We start from the raw sequence: 17,128 nt of genomic DNA, 5'->3' as shown, positions 1-17,128 counted from the left end.
ACACACTGTGAAACATGGTGGTGGCAGCATCATGCTGTGGGGATGCTTTTCTTAAGCAGGGACAGGGAAGCTGGTCAGAGTTGATGGGAAGATGGATGGAGCCAAATACAGGGCAATCTTGGAAGAAAACCTGTTAGAGTCTGCAAAAGACTTGAGACTGGGGCGGAGGTTCACCTTCCAGCAGGACAACGACCTTAAACATACAGCCAGAGCTACAATGGAATGGTTTAGATCAAAGCATATTCATGTGTTAGAATGGCCCAGTCAAAGTCCAGACCTAAATCCAATTGAGAATCTCTGGCAAGACTTGAAAATTGCTGTTCACAGACGCTCTCCATCCAATCTGACTGAGCTTGAGCTATTTTGCAAAGAAGAATGGGCAGAAATTTCAGTCTCTAGATGTGCAAAGCTGGTAGAGACATACCCCAAAAGACTTACAGCTGTAATTGCAGCGAAAGGTGGTTCTACAAAGTATTGACTCAGGGGGGCTGAATACTTTTGCACGCCACACTTTAAAGTTTTTTATTTGTAAAAAAATTTGAAAACCATGTATCATTTTCCTTCCACTTCACAATTATGCACCACTTTGTGTTGGTCTATCACATAAAATCCCAATAAAATACATTTATGTTTGTGGTTGTAACGTGACAAAATGTGGAAAAGTTCAAGAGGTATGAATACTTTTGCAAGCCACTGTATATTCAGATATAGAGGAGTCCTTGGTGAGTCCTTCATCTATAGTCGAAGAGGAGAACCCCCATTCCCTAAAGAATGAGGACATCTCCGATGCCCTGGTTTAGAACACCTCATCCTGGGTGCAGATGCGGCGTAGACGGAGGAAATGAGAGCAGGGGAGAGTCCTAACAGGAAGCAGGGTGGGAAGAAGTGTAGCCCAGATAGCCATGGGAGTCAGTGGGTTTGTAGTAGATGTCGGTCAGTAGTCTGTTACCTACGATGGAGATAGTGAGGTCTAGAAACAGTAGACTTCTTCCCAGCCCCCCCGCCCCAACATCAATCTGAAGAAGGGTCTCGACCCGAAACATCACCTATTGCTTTGCTCCATAGATGCTGCCTCACCTGCTGAGTTTCTCCAGCATTTTTGTCTACCTTCGATTTTTACAGCATCTGCAGTTCTTTCTTAAACACTGTCCATAAAATAAGTATTTTGTTCAAAGCCAGTGGGAATTATGACAATCAGAAGCTGCTGAAGAACCAAGGAATCAATGAAGTTGGGTACAAGTTGTTGAGTTGTTGTCAAGACTGAAACGCTCCTTTCGTGCATACGATACACGGGTTTTGTGAGGTCTCTTGTCAGAAAGCCTCCGTTCAATTTTCATTAAAAAATTAATTTGCTTTATACTTGGACTCTTTCGACGACACTAAAATTCTTGGAAATATTTGACTGCTACGGTTGCCTCTTGAATGAAGTTCAACCTTTATTGCATCAAGGAAAAAGTTTGGACATTGTATATAGGTTTCACAAATTTCCATTTTACATAGAGTCTCCAATCACAGAATTGTGTATTGAATTATCTTATGGGACGACAAATGGCACAATGGGCTAAGTGTTCGGCTGGCAACCGGAAGGTAGCTGGTTCGAATCCCGCTTGGAGTGCATACTGTCGTTGTGTCCTTGGGCAAGACACTTCACCCACCTTTGCCTGTGTGTGTCCTTGGGCAAGACACTTCACCCACCTTTGCCTGTGTGTGTGGATGTAATTATGTGAAGCACTTTGGGGTCAATGCAAGTTGACTAAAAATGTGCTATATAAATAAAGAAATTTAATTTAAATTTACCTTGCCCAGATTTCTTCTTAAGAAGAGAAGAACATTGTGGATTGGTAGCCATATCAAGCGGCACTTTTTTCTCATTGTTTTTCAGATCTATTCGGGCACCTGTGGACAAAATAGACAATAATGCATATCATTCACAGTGGCACAGCTGACAGAGCTCCTGCCGCTCAGTGCCAGTGAGCCAGGTTCATTCCTCATCTCGGGTGCTGTATGTGTGGAGTTTGCACGTTTTCCTATGACCACATGGGTTTCCTCCAGGTGCTCTGGTTTCTCCACACATTCCAAAGATGTGCCGGTTTGCAGGTTAATTGGACTCAGTAAATTGCCTCAAGTGTGTAGGGAGTGGATCCAAAAGTGGGCTAATGGGTGATTGATGGTCAGAATGGTGGGACATAGGGCCTGCTTCCATGCTGTATCTATTAATCAATTAATCAATCATGTTGTCAGTCAGGCCAACACAGAACAGTGCAGCTCAGGAACAGGCCCTTTGGCCGACAACATTTATGCCGAATATGATGAGATTAAACTAATCTCCTCTGCCTGCACGTGATCAATATCCCTGATTATTAATGTGCCTATCTAAAAGCCTCTTATCTGCCACTATCATATCTGGTTCCACCACCATCTCTAGTAGGGTGGTCCAGGCACCCAACAGGTTCTCAGCTTTCAAGGGAGAGTTAGATAGAGCTCTTAAAGATAGCGTAGTCAGGAGATATGGTGAGAAGGCAGGGACGGGGTAATGATTGTGGATGATCAGCCATGATCACAGTGAATGGCAGTGCTGGCTCGAAGGGCCAAATGCCCTACTCCTGCACCTATTGTCTATTGTCAAACATTAAAGCCCCACACATCACCTGTAAACATTCTCCCTCTGGTATTAAAGCTATGTCCTCTAGTCTTTGACATTTCCACAGGGGATAAAGGTTCTGACTATCTACCTTATCTCTACCTCTCATGATTTTCTTTCAAGTCACCCCTCAGCCTCCGATCAACCGGAGAGAACAATCCAAGCTTACCCAATGTCTCCTTGCAGTCTATAACTAATCTAGGCAGCATTCTGGTAAACTTCTCCTGCATTCTCTCTAAAGACTCCATATTCTTCCTGTAATGGGCCGGCCAGGTCTGCACACAGCACTCCAAATATGTCCGGGCCAAAGTTTTATAAAGTTGCAACATGATTCCCTGACTCTTATACTCAACTCATAAATTTTGTTCTTGCTTCAATATCATTTCAGCATTGAGAATAGAGACCTTTTATAATAAAAACCTGTTGACAATACTTTCTATCATTATATTTTTGTTCCTTGACATTAAACTTCTATGTCATGAATTTCAATTTTCACATTTATAATGGAAATACCTTTAGCCTTCAAAGTGCTATTACCCCCTTTACCTAGTTGTAAGATTCCAGTATCCCAATCCATACTGCATGGCAATCAACTCCACTTCCCAATTCTATGTCTCTTTTTCTATTACAGCAGAAACATTATATTTATTGCAGACAATAGACTATCTACGATTACCTACGACTAACATGCCGACCTACTACAACTAAACCTACGAGTAAAAAAGTATTGATTTTTTCCATGGCGACCTTTTTTTACTCGTGGGCATTTTTCAACATGTCGAAAAATACGCCGTGACCTAGCTGAGGCCTCGAGTACACGGGGACCCCTCTCGAGCATGAAGGAGAGTTACAAAGACCTCCTACGACCTTGTGTCGACCATGCTGCGAGTATGAGGGCAAACTCGCCAGAACTCGCGGATTAGGTTGCCCAAGTGGGACAGCCCCTTTATGATTGAAAAAAAGCGGATAAGAAAAAGTAATGTATGAATGTTGGATGTAGGATAGCATTGATGAAAATAACAATTAAACACATTGTACTTTAAGATAATTCCAAGGAGACATACCTTTCAAAAGTAATAACTCTAGGATATCTTCATATCCCTTCCATGCAGCACCGTGCACAACCGTATCTCCCAGTTTATTCTATACAAATGGAAAGCAACCGAAAGTTACACCAGTGTATGTAATTGAAGGTGTCAATCATATCTTAAGAGTATCACCAGGAAGTAATAATCTGACCATTTCAGCTGTAATAATATCAGCAAGTTAGAAACCATCATGCTTTGCCATTTGGGAAAGCAGGAAAATATTACTCTTCCAACACTACTGCCACTTTGATATTTAAAAAAAACTGGCAAATAACACATGGGCCAAATGGGAGTATCTTAGATCAGGCATCTTGGTCAGCATGGATGAGTTGGGCCGTTTAGCCTGTTTCCATGCTGTGTAACTATGACTCCAGCTGAATTTAAAGAAGGCTCTGTATTAATGTAATATTCTTCATTTTATTTTTCACACATTTTCAGTTCACACATCAGTGCCCTTTAAGAAAACACGGACAATACTTGTGCCTGGAACAGAGGAACATAAAGCAGTTCCAGCTCCCTCTTTTACATCGTAAGCTTCAAGAAATCTTGTAAAAAAATTAAGAAAAAAAACTTATAAACAAAATCCCCCCCCCCCCACCAAATGTAAGTCAACACCTTACTATAAAATCACAAACACAATTTAGAATTAACTTTAATTCATCACCACAATGATAAAATTTTAAATATGGGAATTAAAATGAGAGAAAATAGGACATTTCTACAGTCACAAGTAAGCATGAAATAGACTATTTTCCAGCTTTCGCCTGTCTTCTCACTTTCAATTGAGAAATGGAGTAATGGTAGATTGAACTGCCTGGATTTTGCTGTGAACAACCATTGGCATTTACCTCATATACAGTTATCCTGTGACTTTTTCGAGGGATGGTCAGTGAAGATTTCTAGCAATCAAGTACTAATCTAATGAGGTCTCTCTAAATGGGATCTGTGCAGTCTGCGAGCAGGAAGGCCATCAGTGAACATCTTCAACCACCACACCGAAGAACATTCACTGAGAGACACAGCAAAGCAGGAGGTAAAAACTGGACATGGAATAAAGATCAAAAAGTATACATGGAATTAAGAAAGAGACAAAGGAAGAAAAGCAGGCATAACAAAATTTAAACATCTTTAAATTCATGACTCATATTCTTCTAAGAATCCTTGCTTCAGAGCAGAAAGAGGAGTAATTATTACTTGTTACACTGCAAAAAACTTGTTACACTGTCATTCTACTAGCTAGCTCCCAAATTCTTCAGTCATCTTTTTGTTCAAGCTGTCGTGGTTAGTTCAGTGCTGAATCAATTGGCGGGAACCACAGCAAATAAGGGCAAAGTCAGATTTACCCTACATTACTATTAAGCCATTATAATTGGTGAAAAATGTGGTCATGATATTTGTAGCTCAGTAACATCAGTAAGCTCTGAAATATACTTATGGAGTTAAAATCACTGCAGAAACTGTGAGACTTACTGATCAAAACCCATATTATTTCAGACATGAACCTCAAGTTAAATAATTAACATACCTGTTGATTTAATTCGATATTTGGTTGGGAAAGCAGAAGCTTTACTATTCCTAGATAAAACAAACAGACAATAGTTAAACAAGTATATAATGATAGTTAAACAAGTATACAATGATTGCTCTTATTTTCTACTTCATCCAGGAAAGCATGGTGCTGAGCAATGGAGGTGCGATATTATTATTTGAAACCTTGGTACTGCTGTGATTCAAACAAATACAATTCTGCAGCTTAGCAGCAAGGGGTTCTAGTAAATAAGCCACACTTGGCTAGTTGGTGCTATCCAACTTTATAGGGGAGAAATAGACACAAAAAGCTGGGACAGGCAGCATCACTGGAATGGTGTCGTTTTGGGTCGAGACCCTTCTTCAGACTGAGGGTAAGGTAGAGGATTGGAGAATGATATGATAAATTGGAAGAACTGCAGGCTGGTGTGGCGGTACTCCCCTTTCAGGTTCTACTGACAAATTAAGCGAGCTAGTCAGCCACCAATGTATTTCTAGATTACTGAAAACCAGTCTGGTTTGGTTATCCTACCTAGACTGTTACTAAGAATATTTAGTCTATGAAGTATTAGTTTGTTCATATCACCTCTGCTTTATACCATATCTAGCGTGATGGCTAAAATTTCTGCCTAACCTTGGTTCAGGTACATATAAATAGGCTTTTAAAACATTATTAAATAATGAGGTATGTCAATCTTCTGATTTCATTGGTCGTCGGTGTGGGAGGGGGCGAAAGAAAAGTGATTTTCTTTTTGTGTGTTGTTTTCAATTTATACATGATGGTTAGCTTGTCCTTACAATTAAACCACATGGTGACTTTAACTCCCAAAGAAAAAAACTGATATAGATTATTTTAAGAAGAAAATGCAATGTGACAGAGCAAGCAAATTATTAAGTACTGTCTATCCAGGAAAATGCAATTAAATGCAGGATAGAGGGGTATGGGTCATCCTCTGGCAGGTAAGATTTATTTATATTGGCATTATGGGATGGTACTGACATTGTGGGCTGAAGGGCCTGTTGCTCTGCTGTACCGTTCTATGTTGAACTTCAAATAATGCGAAAAACAATGTTTACCTTCAATGTATGTAAAAATCATTTTTATCCTTCTTAAAATGGTTCACCTTGTATTATTAACTTCAGAGGTTTTAGTCAGACAACCACACTTACAGCTTACAGATGAAGATCATTGATTTGAAGAGACAAGTTAATAAATACTTGTAAAACATTTGTTTTAACTCCATGAGCTTTAATTAAGGCAGACTTAATGAAACACGGCTCTAACCAAATCACTCAACATGCTTACATTTAATCAATCTATAGTGGTAGTGTTGTTTGAGGGAAAAGGTTTTGTTAATTCCTAAATACTTAATTATGCAAAAGAACTGCCAAGAATTTGCAAGCAGGAGTAAACAAGAAAGTACCTCGATCGAATTTGTCGCCCATCCACCACAATAACCAGAATGCAACATCTAAACAAAGATGATGAATTTACTGTAAGCAGGAAGAGACCCTTACCCAGGTGTCCTCCATGACAACCCCAATAAAGAGCTGTGTTTCCAGCTTTGTCCAAAGAATTCACTGCCACTCTGTTTTCTAAACATTCCTTTAACCAGCTTTCATTCCCTGAAATATCAAAAGCATCACTAGAATTTCATACTTCACATTGGAAAAAAAAGACAAGTTCTTAAAAGTAAATGGAAAAATAGCAATAAATAAGCCATTTAATATACTGCACATCTACTTAACCGCAGACAGTGTTGAAAATAAACAAGAATACTTAGCCATCAGGAAGCTGTAGAAAATCTGTATGGCCAGATCAATGATTACCAAGAGTGTGAAGACCACCCAGACCATCCAAATATATTTCAGCCCACATTTTTCTTGTTGGGTAGATTTTGTATCAGGTTCGCAATTCGACATAAGTACATTTAAGGGAAATTCTTAACATCTGATACTCATAACTCCAATACTAGCTCCAGGAGGCATAATCTTTGTTGCACTTCTTGGCTCCCACTGGGGAAAAAAACCTACTCACTAACTAGTTTGAAAAGCATGTCCCCAGAATATTTACAAAATACAAATGTAATATTACATGGAGATGCATTTCCTGCACCGTCAAACCCTGAAGTAATCAGAAAACACAATTACGTGTCATACTTTCAAATTGTTAAAATATTCTGACGATTGCCATTGTGACATTTGATGGTAATCTAGAGCAGTGGTTCTCAACCTTTTTTCAGTGATGTACCCCCTGTGAAATATTTTTTCAGCCAAGTACCCCCTAACCAGCACAAAAATATAGGCCTACATATATGTAGGCCTATATTTTAAAATCTCACGTACCCCCTGGAGTGCCTTCACGTACCCCCAGGGGTACGCGTACCCCCATTTGAGAACCATTGATCTAGAGGACCAAAAGCACATTGGAGCGTGAAATGGAGTGCAATGCCAAATTAGTGCAGGAGGCAGAAGGAAGCAATCAGGAAGGGCATAATCCAAGTCCTTTTCACAAAATACCTTCCTAATAATTACATAGGGGACAGTCTCTGGGAAAATGCAGAGGACATGCCTTATGGTAAAGACAGTATTGTGCATAAAAAACAAAGAGTACAGATAATAACATTTCTTGCAATCATTTTTTCCCTTTTATTTTACTCCACTTCTTAAGAAAACTTTAGCAAACCATCTAAAGAATATTCAGATTTGTTTAAGAATAAGAACTGAAAATGTAGATCTTAAATGTACTTCTTGGTGATTCCATTTCCTGCTGGTTGAAACTTTTGCTTATTTGGTTTGCTGTTGGACTCACCGCGTTTGGCAGCTTCATGTAACGGATTGTCAATCGATTCTACGTGTTCAGCAACTGTGGAAAGAACTTGGAAATTACTTTTCTCATGAAAACAGTATTATTTTTTCTTAATCGTGGAAGCTACAGAAATATTAAATCATCACGTAAAATTTCAGAGCACATTTAACTGATAGGGAATAATTAATCCATCATGGACTTGAAAATCATCACCAGAGAGGGGACTACGCAATACTGTTAGCTCCATCAGTTCAAGAAAAAGGTATTAGAGTTGCATTTGCAGCAGAGCCATTACTAAAGATCCTCTGTTTCAAAAGTGACTTTCTAGTCTCTTATCTTTATGCATGTGGGTTTTGCTGGTAAAGCTGGCATTTATTGACCATCCCCAATTGCCCTTCAAAAGGGATGGTAAGCCACCCTTTTGCACTGTTACAGTTCTTTTGGTGAAGTACTGTTGGATAAGGAGTTCAAACATTCAGACTAAATGTCAATCAAGTCATGACAATATATCTCCAAGCCAGACGGATATGCGACTTGGAAGCGAGCCTGTAGGTGGTGGCATTCCCATTTGCCAGCTGGTCTTTATCTTGCTTAATGGTTGAGATCGAAGATACTATCAGAACAGCACATGCGGCATTGTATAGATGGTACACACTTGCAGTCACTGTTCACCAGTGGTAGGGGTATTTAATGTAGATGGGGTGACAATCAAGTGGGTTGCTTTTTCCTGAATAGTGTTGAGTCTCTTGTAAGGAACTAAAAACAGCAAAAAAGCAGAAGATGATTTAACCTCTTGTGTTTCCTCAGCCATTCAACAAGATCGGTTGACATTTTCCTCAGAACCACTTTACTGCATTAATAAAATATCCTTCAATAATATCCAAAAATCTTTCTATCTCCATCTGAAATACACTGAACAGTCTGCCCTTGACAACTCTCTGAAGATTCACTACTCTCTCAGTCAATAAATGTTCCTTAGCCCCATTTTGAATGATCATCCCACATTTTGAGACTGATATCTCATGTGCTAGATACCAGAGTCAGGGAAAATATCAACTCTCCTTCAAGCTCCCCACAAATGTTGTGTACATTTCAATGTGATTACCTCATGGTAAACTCCTTATAAAGGAAATCAAAAAGGCTAAATGGAACTTTCACTCTTAACTGGAGGACGAGGCAGATGTTTGGCAGCTGTGGCATGATTTGCACGCCATCACTTCCTACATGACAACATCACGTGGCAGCTCAAACGACAGCAAGGCATCACACCAAGTTGTGCTCAATGCATTCTTCGCATGCTTCAATAGGGAGAACACTGATGTGTCTTCTCGGGTCCCCATAGACCTCAATGGTATTGCAATCACAATCACATAGTCATAGTGTCACAGAGTGAAAACAAGCTCCTCGGCCCAACTTGCCCATGCTGGCCAACATGCTCCATCTACAGTTGTACAGGGTATTGGTGAGACCACACCTAAAGTACTGTGTACAGTTTTGGTTTCAAAATCTGAGGAAAGACATTCTTGCCATAGAGGGAGTACAGAGAAGGTTCACCAGACTGATTCTTGGGATGTCAGGACTTTCATATGAAGAAAGACTGGATAGACTCGGCTTGTACTCGCTAGAATTTAGAAGATTGAGGGAGGATCTTATAGAAACGTCCAAAATTCTTAAGGGGTTGGACAGGCTAGATGCAGGAAGATTGTTCCCGATGTTGGGGAAGTCCAGGACAAGAGGTCACAGTTTAAGGGTAGAGGGGAAATCCTTTAGGACCGAGATGAGAAAAACATTTTTCACACAGAGAGTGGTAAATCTCTGGAACTCTCTGCCATAGAAGGTAGTTGAGATCAGTTAATTGGCTATATTTAAGAGGGAGTTAGATGTGGCCCTTGTGGCTAAAGGGATCAAGGGGTATGGAGAGAAGGCAGGTACAGGATACTGAGTTGGATGATCAGCCATGATCATATTGCCCTTGACAACTCTTGCCGCACAAGAGTTCCTATGTGTGTAAGCACAAATGGCAAATAAAGGTTTTGACCTTTGACCTTTGATATTGAATGGCGATGCAGGCTTGAAGGGCCGAATGGCCTACTCCTGCACCTATTTTCTATGTTTCTATGTTTCTATGTTACACCAGTGCCACCTGCCTGCAAGCCAACATCAGATGATCCTTCAGGAGTGTGAACCTACACCGTCCAACTGGCTGGAGTGTTTGTGGATATCTTCAACCTCTCATTACTGATGTCTGTGGTTCCCACCTGATTGAAAAGGGCATCAATAATACTATTGTCCAAGAATACTAAGGTGAAATGCCTCAATGACTACTGACTGGTGGCACTAACGGCTTTGAGGGGTTAGTCATGGTGCATATCAACTCCTAGCTCAACAAGAACCCGGACCCACTACATTTTGTCTACTGCCACAATAGATCAACAGGGGATGCAGCTCTCCACTCTGCAATAGGCCACTTGACCAATACAAACAAATATATCAGGCTGTTGTTCGTAGACTACAGCTCAGCATTCAACACCATCATCCCCTCCAAACTGTGCAACTGGATCCTCGACTTCCTTATAAACAGAACACAATCGGTATGAATGGGCAACGACACTTGCACCTCAATAACCATCAGCACAGGCACATCTCAAGCCTGTGTACTCTGCCCCTGCTCTATTCACACTCCACCGATGACTGTGTATTCTAATATAGTTCCATATCCATCTTTAAATTTGCTGATGACACCATAGTTATTGGACAATTATAAATAATTAATTTATAATTTATTTATCCCCATAATTATCCTTATAATATAAATAATTGATTTATAATTTACAATAGAGTATAAGAGGGAAAATCGATCGTCTGATTGAATGGTGCCAGAACAACAACCTTGCTCTCAATGTCAGTAAAAGCAAGGAACTGATTGGTGACTTTGGAAGAGGAAGGCCGAGGATTCACAAATATGTTTTCATCAATTAAAAAACATAATTTTAAAGACAATTGGACAGGTACATACAGTGGCTTGCAAAAGTATTCATACCCCTTGAACTTTTCCACATTTTGTCACGTTACAACCACAAACGTAAATGTATTTTATTGGGATTTTATGTGATAGACAAACACAAAGTGGCGCATAATTCTGAAGTGGAAGGAAAATGATACATGGTTTTCAAAATTTTTTACAAATAAAAAACTGAAAAGTGTGGCGTGCAAAAGTATTCAGCCCCCTTTACTCTGATACCCCTAAATAAAATCCAGTGCAACCAATTACCTTCAGAAGTCACCTAATTAGTAAATAGAGTCCACTTGTGTGTAATCTAATCTCAGTATAAATACAGCTGTTCTGTGAAGGCCTCAGAGGTTTGTTAGAGAACATTAGTGAACAAACAGCATCATGAAGCCCAAGGAACACACCAGACAGGTCAGGGATAAAGTTGTGGAGAAGTTTAAAGCAGGGTTAGGTATAAAAAAATATCCCAAGCTTTGAACATCTCACAGAGCACTGTTCAATCCATCATCCAAAAATGGAAAGAGTATGGCACAACTGCAAACCTACCAAGACATGGCCGTCCATCTAAACTGACAGGCCGGGCAAGGAGAGCATTGATCAGAGAAGCAGCCAAGAGGCCCATGGTACTCTGCAAGGAGCTGCAGAGACCCACAGCTCAGGTGGGAGAATTAGTTGTGCACTCCACAAATCGGGCCTTTATGGAAGAGTGGCAAGAAGAAAGCCATTGTTGGAAAAAAAGCCATAAGAAGTCCCGTTTGCAGTTTGCCACAAGCCTTGTGGGGGACACAGCAAACATGTGGAGGAAGGTGCTCTGGTCAGATGAGACCAAAATTGAAGTTTTTGGCCTAAATGCAAAACGCTATGTGTGGCGGAAAACTAACACTGCACATCACCCTGAACAGACCAGCCCCACTATAAAACATGGTGGTGGCAGCATCATGCTGTGGGGATGCTTTTCTTCAGCAGGGACAGGGAAGCTGGTCAGAGTTGATGGGAAGATGGATGGAGCCAAATACAGGGCAATCTTGGAAGAAAACCTGTTAGAGTCTGCAAAAGACTTGAGACTGGGGAGGAGGTTCACCTTCCAGCAGGACAACGACCCTAAACATACAGCCAGAGCTACAATGGAATGGTTTAGATTAAAGCATATTCATGTGTTAGAATGGCCCAGTCAAAGTCCAGACCTAATTGTAATTGCAGCGAAAGGTGGTTCTACAAAGTATTGACTCAGGGAGTCTGAATACATTTGCACGCCACACTTATCAGCTTTTTATTTGTAAAACATTTTGAAAACCATGTATCATTTTCCTTCCACTTCACAATTATGCACCACTTTGTGTTGGTCTATCACATAAAATCCCAATAAAATACATTTACGTTTGTGGTTGTAATGTGACAAAATATGGAAAAGTTCAAGGGGTATGAAAACTTTTGCAAGCCACCGTACATGTAGGAAAGGTTTAAAGGAATATGGGCCAAACGGTGGCAGGTGGGACTAATGCAGTTAACGCATCTGGTCGGCATGGGCAAATTGGGCCGAAGAGCCGGTTTCCATGCTCTATGACTATGATTATATGAGACTTGGTATGTCAATGAATACTCTCTTGAACTTCTACAGGTGTACGGTAAAAGGTATGTTAACCGGTTGCATCATGGCCCTGTTCGGCAACTCGTACGCCCAGGACCGAAGGAGATTACAAAAACACAGCCTGTCAGTACAGCATCACCTATACTGATCTCCCCACCATCAATGGCATCCATAGGGGCCACTGTCTCAAAAAGGCAGCCAGCATCATCAAGGACCCACAATATCCTGGCCACACTGTCATTTCATTCCTGCCACCGGGAAGGTGGTATAGGAGTCTGTAAACTGTAACATCTAGATTCAGGAACAGCTTCTTCCCAACAACCATCAGGCTAATGAACACTACAAGCTCCAACTAAACAGATTACGAACTGCCTTTGTTGAACTAGGGACTTCGGGCTTTGTTTAGTTCTTTGCATTATATTGTTTTTTTTTAATTTATTAAATCCTTTAAAAAATATATTTGTTTCATATATTATATATTGAGTACTGTGTTACAAAACTGTTGTGCTGCTGCAAGTAAGAATTTCATTGTTCCATTTAGGTACAATAAAACACTCGACTCTCCTGACTTTTGTTTTGTAAACTCTAGAGCATAGGTCTCCAAACGTTGGCCTGCGGACCACATCCGGCCCGCCACGAGATTTTATCTGGCACGCAGCAAGCTCTGAGCTCTGGGCTCCCCCGGGTCCTAAAGTCCAGCGACTCAGAGAATTTGTAGTGTGTTTGCAGCATTTGCTCTCCAAACAACAGATTTGTTTTCTTCGGAACGGATCTTTGGAAGAATGGGTTCAAACCGAATTCCTGGTTCCAGGTGGGAGCCGGTTGTGCTCAGGCTCTGTCTCTCTCCCTGTAGAATACGTAGATCATTCCTTGTTTCAGTCGTCGCCAGATCCTTCCCTCACCTCTCTATCTCTCTCAGGTACATCATGTCTGTATTGGTGCTGCTTCCTGCTCTCGTTCACCGCTTTAACGCTTCATCTCCCTCATTGCCAGTTTCCAACCAGCTCCCACTTTCCTATGCTCGAGCCCCAACTCTTCCCTTCACATTCACGCCCTCTCTATCTCCGATTCAGAGAAAACGCGAGTGACCAAAGTCCATTCCATGCCCGCGGACGCCATCGGCTACCTTGTCTATCCACTACCCCTGTTTGTGCATCGGAACTGGAATATTCCCTCCAAAATCGAGTCCGTACAGCAAAACAGACATTGCTTTCCTCCTGCAATTGTACAGGGCCCTTGTGAGACCACACCTGGAGAATTGTGTGCAGTTCTGGTCTCCTAATGAACATACAAGATTATTAAGGGTTTGGACACGCTAGAGGCAGGAAACATGTTCCCGATGGTGGGGGAGTCCAGAACCAGGGCCACAGTTTAAGAATAAGGAGTAAGCCGTTTTGAATGGAGATGAGGAAAAAAAAAATCACACAGAGGGTTGTGAATCTGTGGAATTCTCTGGATGCTTTCAGGAGAGACTTAGATAGAGTTCTTAAAGATAGCGGAGTCAAAGCGTATGGGGAGAAGGCAAGAAAGGGGTACAGATTGTGGATGATCAGCCCTGATCACAGTGAAATAGGCGGTGCTGGCTCGAAGGGCCGAATGACCTACTCCTGCACATATTGTCTATTTATTGTCTCTTTATTTTTGCCAAATATATAATGTGGCCCTCATGCTGAAAAGTTTGGAGGCCCCTGCTCTAGAGTATCATCCTAGTCTGTTTAATCTCTCCTCAAAAAACAAATCCATTGTCTACAGCTGTTCAAGGTGACTCGCCATCTCCTTTTCAAGAGTAATTGTGGGTGGTGTTCTTGCCAGAAATATCCTCAACATCCCAGGAATTTTTGAGCTGCTGTCATTTAGGCAATTAAAGACTTTTTCACCACACTACTGGTTGCTGCCTTGCAGATGGCGGAAAATGTTTGGGTATCACGAGCATCAGGACATCCAGTCTATGATTTATCCTGTAACCACATTATTTATGTGACTGATCCAGTTGAATTTCTAGTCAATGTTGATAATCAGACAATATGACAAAGGTAATGACAATGAATGACAAGTCAACTTTAAACAATATCAGATACAAATGGATGCTATGTGAATTGAATGTTATTGAATGAAATGGATGTTAATGCAAGGAAGTGGGCGGCACACCGGTAGAGTTGCTGCCTTACAGCGCCAGGGACTCAGGTTCGATTCTGACGTACAGAAGGGTCTCAAACCGAAACATCATCAAGAAGGGTCTTGACCCGAAACGTCACCCATTCCTTCTCTCCAGAGATGCTGCCTGTCCTGCTAAATTATGCCAGCATTTTGTGTCTATCTTTGGTTTAAACCAGCATCTGCAGTTCCTTCCTACACATTTTTATGCACCACTGCAAAATCTCCTCATGGTATGTCTACTTTAAAGAAGTTCTCCTCCTCTCTCCGACGAGAGTTCAGCAACATCCTCTCTTGCTGCTCCCCCTGTGATTCCTCCTGCTCTCTGACGCTACGACCTCGTTTAAACCCAGACTCGCTACCACAGCTCTTGTTGTTTGCTTTGTTGTTAACTTCCTCCAGCTAACATTGATCTGTACTAATTTTTCTTGATCACCATTCCCGTTATCCTATTTTTACCTTACACGTCCTTATCTATATATCTCCCACTCCCCTGACATCAGTCTGAAGAAGTGTCTCGACTTGCAACGTCACCCATTCCTTCTCTCCAGAGATCCTGCCTGTCCCGCTGAGTTACTCCAGCATTTTGTGTCTATCCCCAGGACCTTCATGAGTTTTCTCCGAGATTGTCAGTTTCCTCCCACACTCCAAAGACGTACAGGTTTGTAGGTATATTGGCTTGGTATAAATGTAATTTGTCCCTAGTGTGTGTAGGATAGGGTTAATGTGCGGGAATCGCTGGTCACTGTGGATCCGGTGGGCTGAAGGGCCTGTTTCTGCACTGCATCTCTACACTAAAAGTCACGAAGTGCTGATGTAAAGATCAGCCATGATTTTATTGAATGGCAAAGCAAGCACAAGAGGCTGAACGGTCTAATTCTTATTCTTTTTATTTTTAATTACTTTCAATAGGCTCAAAATCATTCAAGACAAAGCACTGATGCACTGGTATTATTCAAAGACTTCAACAATAAATATCCGAGACATTTTTAGTCTGCTGCAAAATCAAATATAAAAATTCTATTCCTCTGCTTACCATAGTTACTTGGAATTAATCCTGTTCGACCTCTGCATGTGCCTTTCCACCAATTGGGATCACTCTTAAAGCAAAATTATAGTTAAAATAAAAATCTAATTACGATCATAAAAAATATTTGATTAATCAATCTAGGTGATACAAATCAATTAGAAACTTACATTATCTGAAATATAAAGTATGTCCCCTTCATCAAAATATAATTCATCTGGCTAAAAGAAAAAAAAGGAAGAAATTAAAAAATATCTCAATGCAAATAAACTGAGCAATACAAAGTGAACCCAACTGATAATACAAGTGTAAGCTCCCAAATGTTTTACGTTATGTAGCCACAGAGCAACACAAAAGGTCAGAAGAGTGAATCAGCCATTCAGTCCGAGACTCTAGATCAACCGGGGTTCCCCGGAACGCTAAGGTTCTGCGAGAAGTTGCTAGGGGTTCCGAGAGAAATTGTGATAAATAGGCTTATCATATGTAAATGCATTTTTTGAATCATTTTTGTGTTGAATTTCATATTCGTAATTTTATTATGTACATACGGCACATTCTTGGAAAATTCTTGGGTATTATAATAAAGTCTTCAATCTGTTATCTAATATATAAAACTGTGTGCCTGTCGCCTGCCGTCCGTCCGGCTGCCTTTCTTCCTTTTGATTAGTTTCCATCGTGTGATGTCACAATGCCCAATGCTCGCAGATGTCCAATCACAATGCCCAATGCTCGCAGATGTCCAATCGGAATGGATCCATTTACATGGACGGCTGCCGGCTGCATTTCTTCCTTTGATTCACTGCAACTCCGAAACCAGACGCAGAATCGCCGACATCTTTTCCATTTCGGTAGAGATTTCACTTTTCTTTCTAAGAATCCGCTCCTCATTACATTTCGTCGTGTTTAACTACACGTTTTTAATCAAATCCTTCCCCCCCCCCCCCCAATATTTCAAAAATAAACTGGCTTCTCACCCATAGAAGCAGCACCAGCCCCAGCCCCTGGTGAACGTTCCAACGTGTGATGTCACAATGCCCGATGCTCACAGATGTCCAATCGGAATGGATCCATTTACATATGCCTTTGCAGGAGCCCCAGCCAATGGTGAACGTTCCATTGTGTGATGTCACAATGCCCAATGTTCACATATGTCCAATCGGAACTTAAGAGGGAGTTAGATGTGGCCCTTGTGCCTAAAGGGATCAGGGGATATGGAGAGAAGGCAGGTACAGGATACTGGGTTGGATGATCAGCCATGATCATATTGAATGGCGGTGCAGGCTC

At 41.1% G+C, this 17,128-nt stretch overlaps 1 protein-coding gene across 1 annotated transcript in view; it reads right to left on the bottom strand.

The window, feature by feature from the left end:
• The window catches only part of ostf1 (osteoclast stimulating factor 1), a 79,955-nt gene that overhangs the window by 16,209 nt on the left and 46,618 nt on the right, over positions 1–17,128 (bottom strand). Inside the window, exons 3-9 of the mRNA XM_033017564.1 lie at positions 16,015–16,065; positions 15,854–15,917; positions 8,069–8,122; positions 6,775–6,882; positions 5,255–5,304; positions 3,706–3,784; positions 1,798–1,896 (exon numbers count right to left, since the gene is read on the bottom strand). Of these exons, the coding sequence (XP_032873455.1) occupies positions 1,798–1,896; positions 3,706–3,784; positions 5,255–5,304; positions 6,775–6,882; positions 8,069–8,122; positions 15,854–15,917; positions 16,015–16,065 (505 nt within the window). The remainder of the gene's footprint in view (positions 1–1,797; positions 1,897–3,705; positions 3,785–5,254; positions 5,305–6,774; positions 6,883–8,068; positions 8,123–15,853; positions 15,918–16,014; positions 16,066–17,128) is intronic.

The sequence above is a fragment of the Amblyraja radiata genome, chromosome 3 (assembly GCF_010909765.2).
Source record: "Amblyraja radiata isolate CabotCenter1 chromosome 3, sAmbRad1.1.pri, whole genome shotgun sequence".
Taxonomy (NCBI): domain Eukaryota; kingdom Metazoa; phylum Chordata; class Chondrichthyes; order Rajiformes; family Rajidae; genus Amblyraja; species Amblyraja radiata.
The sequence above is the reverse complement of the archived record's forward strand: the minus strand, read 5'-3'. Positions and strand labels throughout refer to the sequence as shown.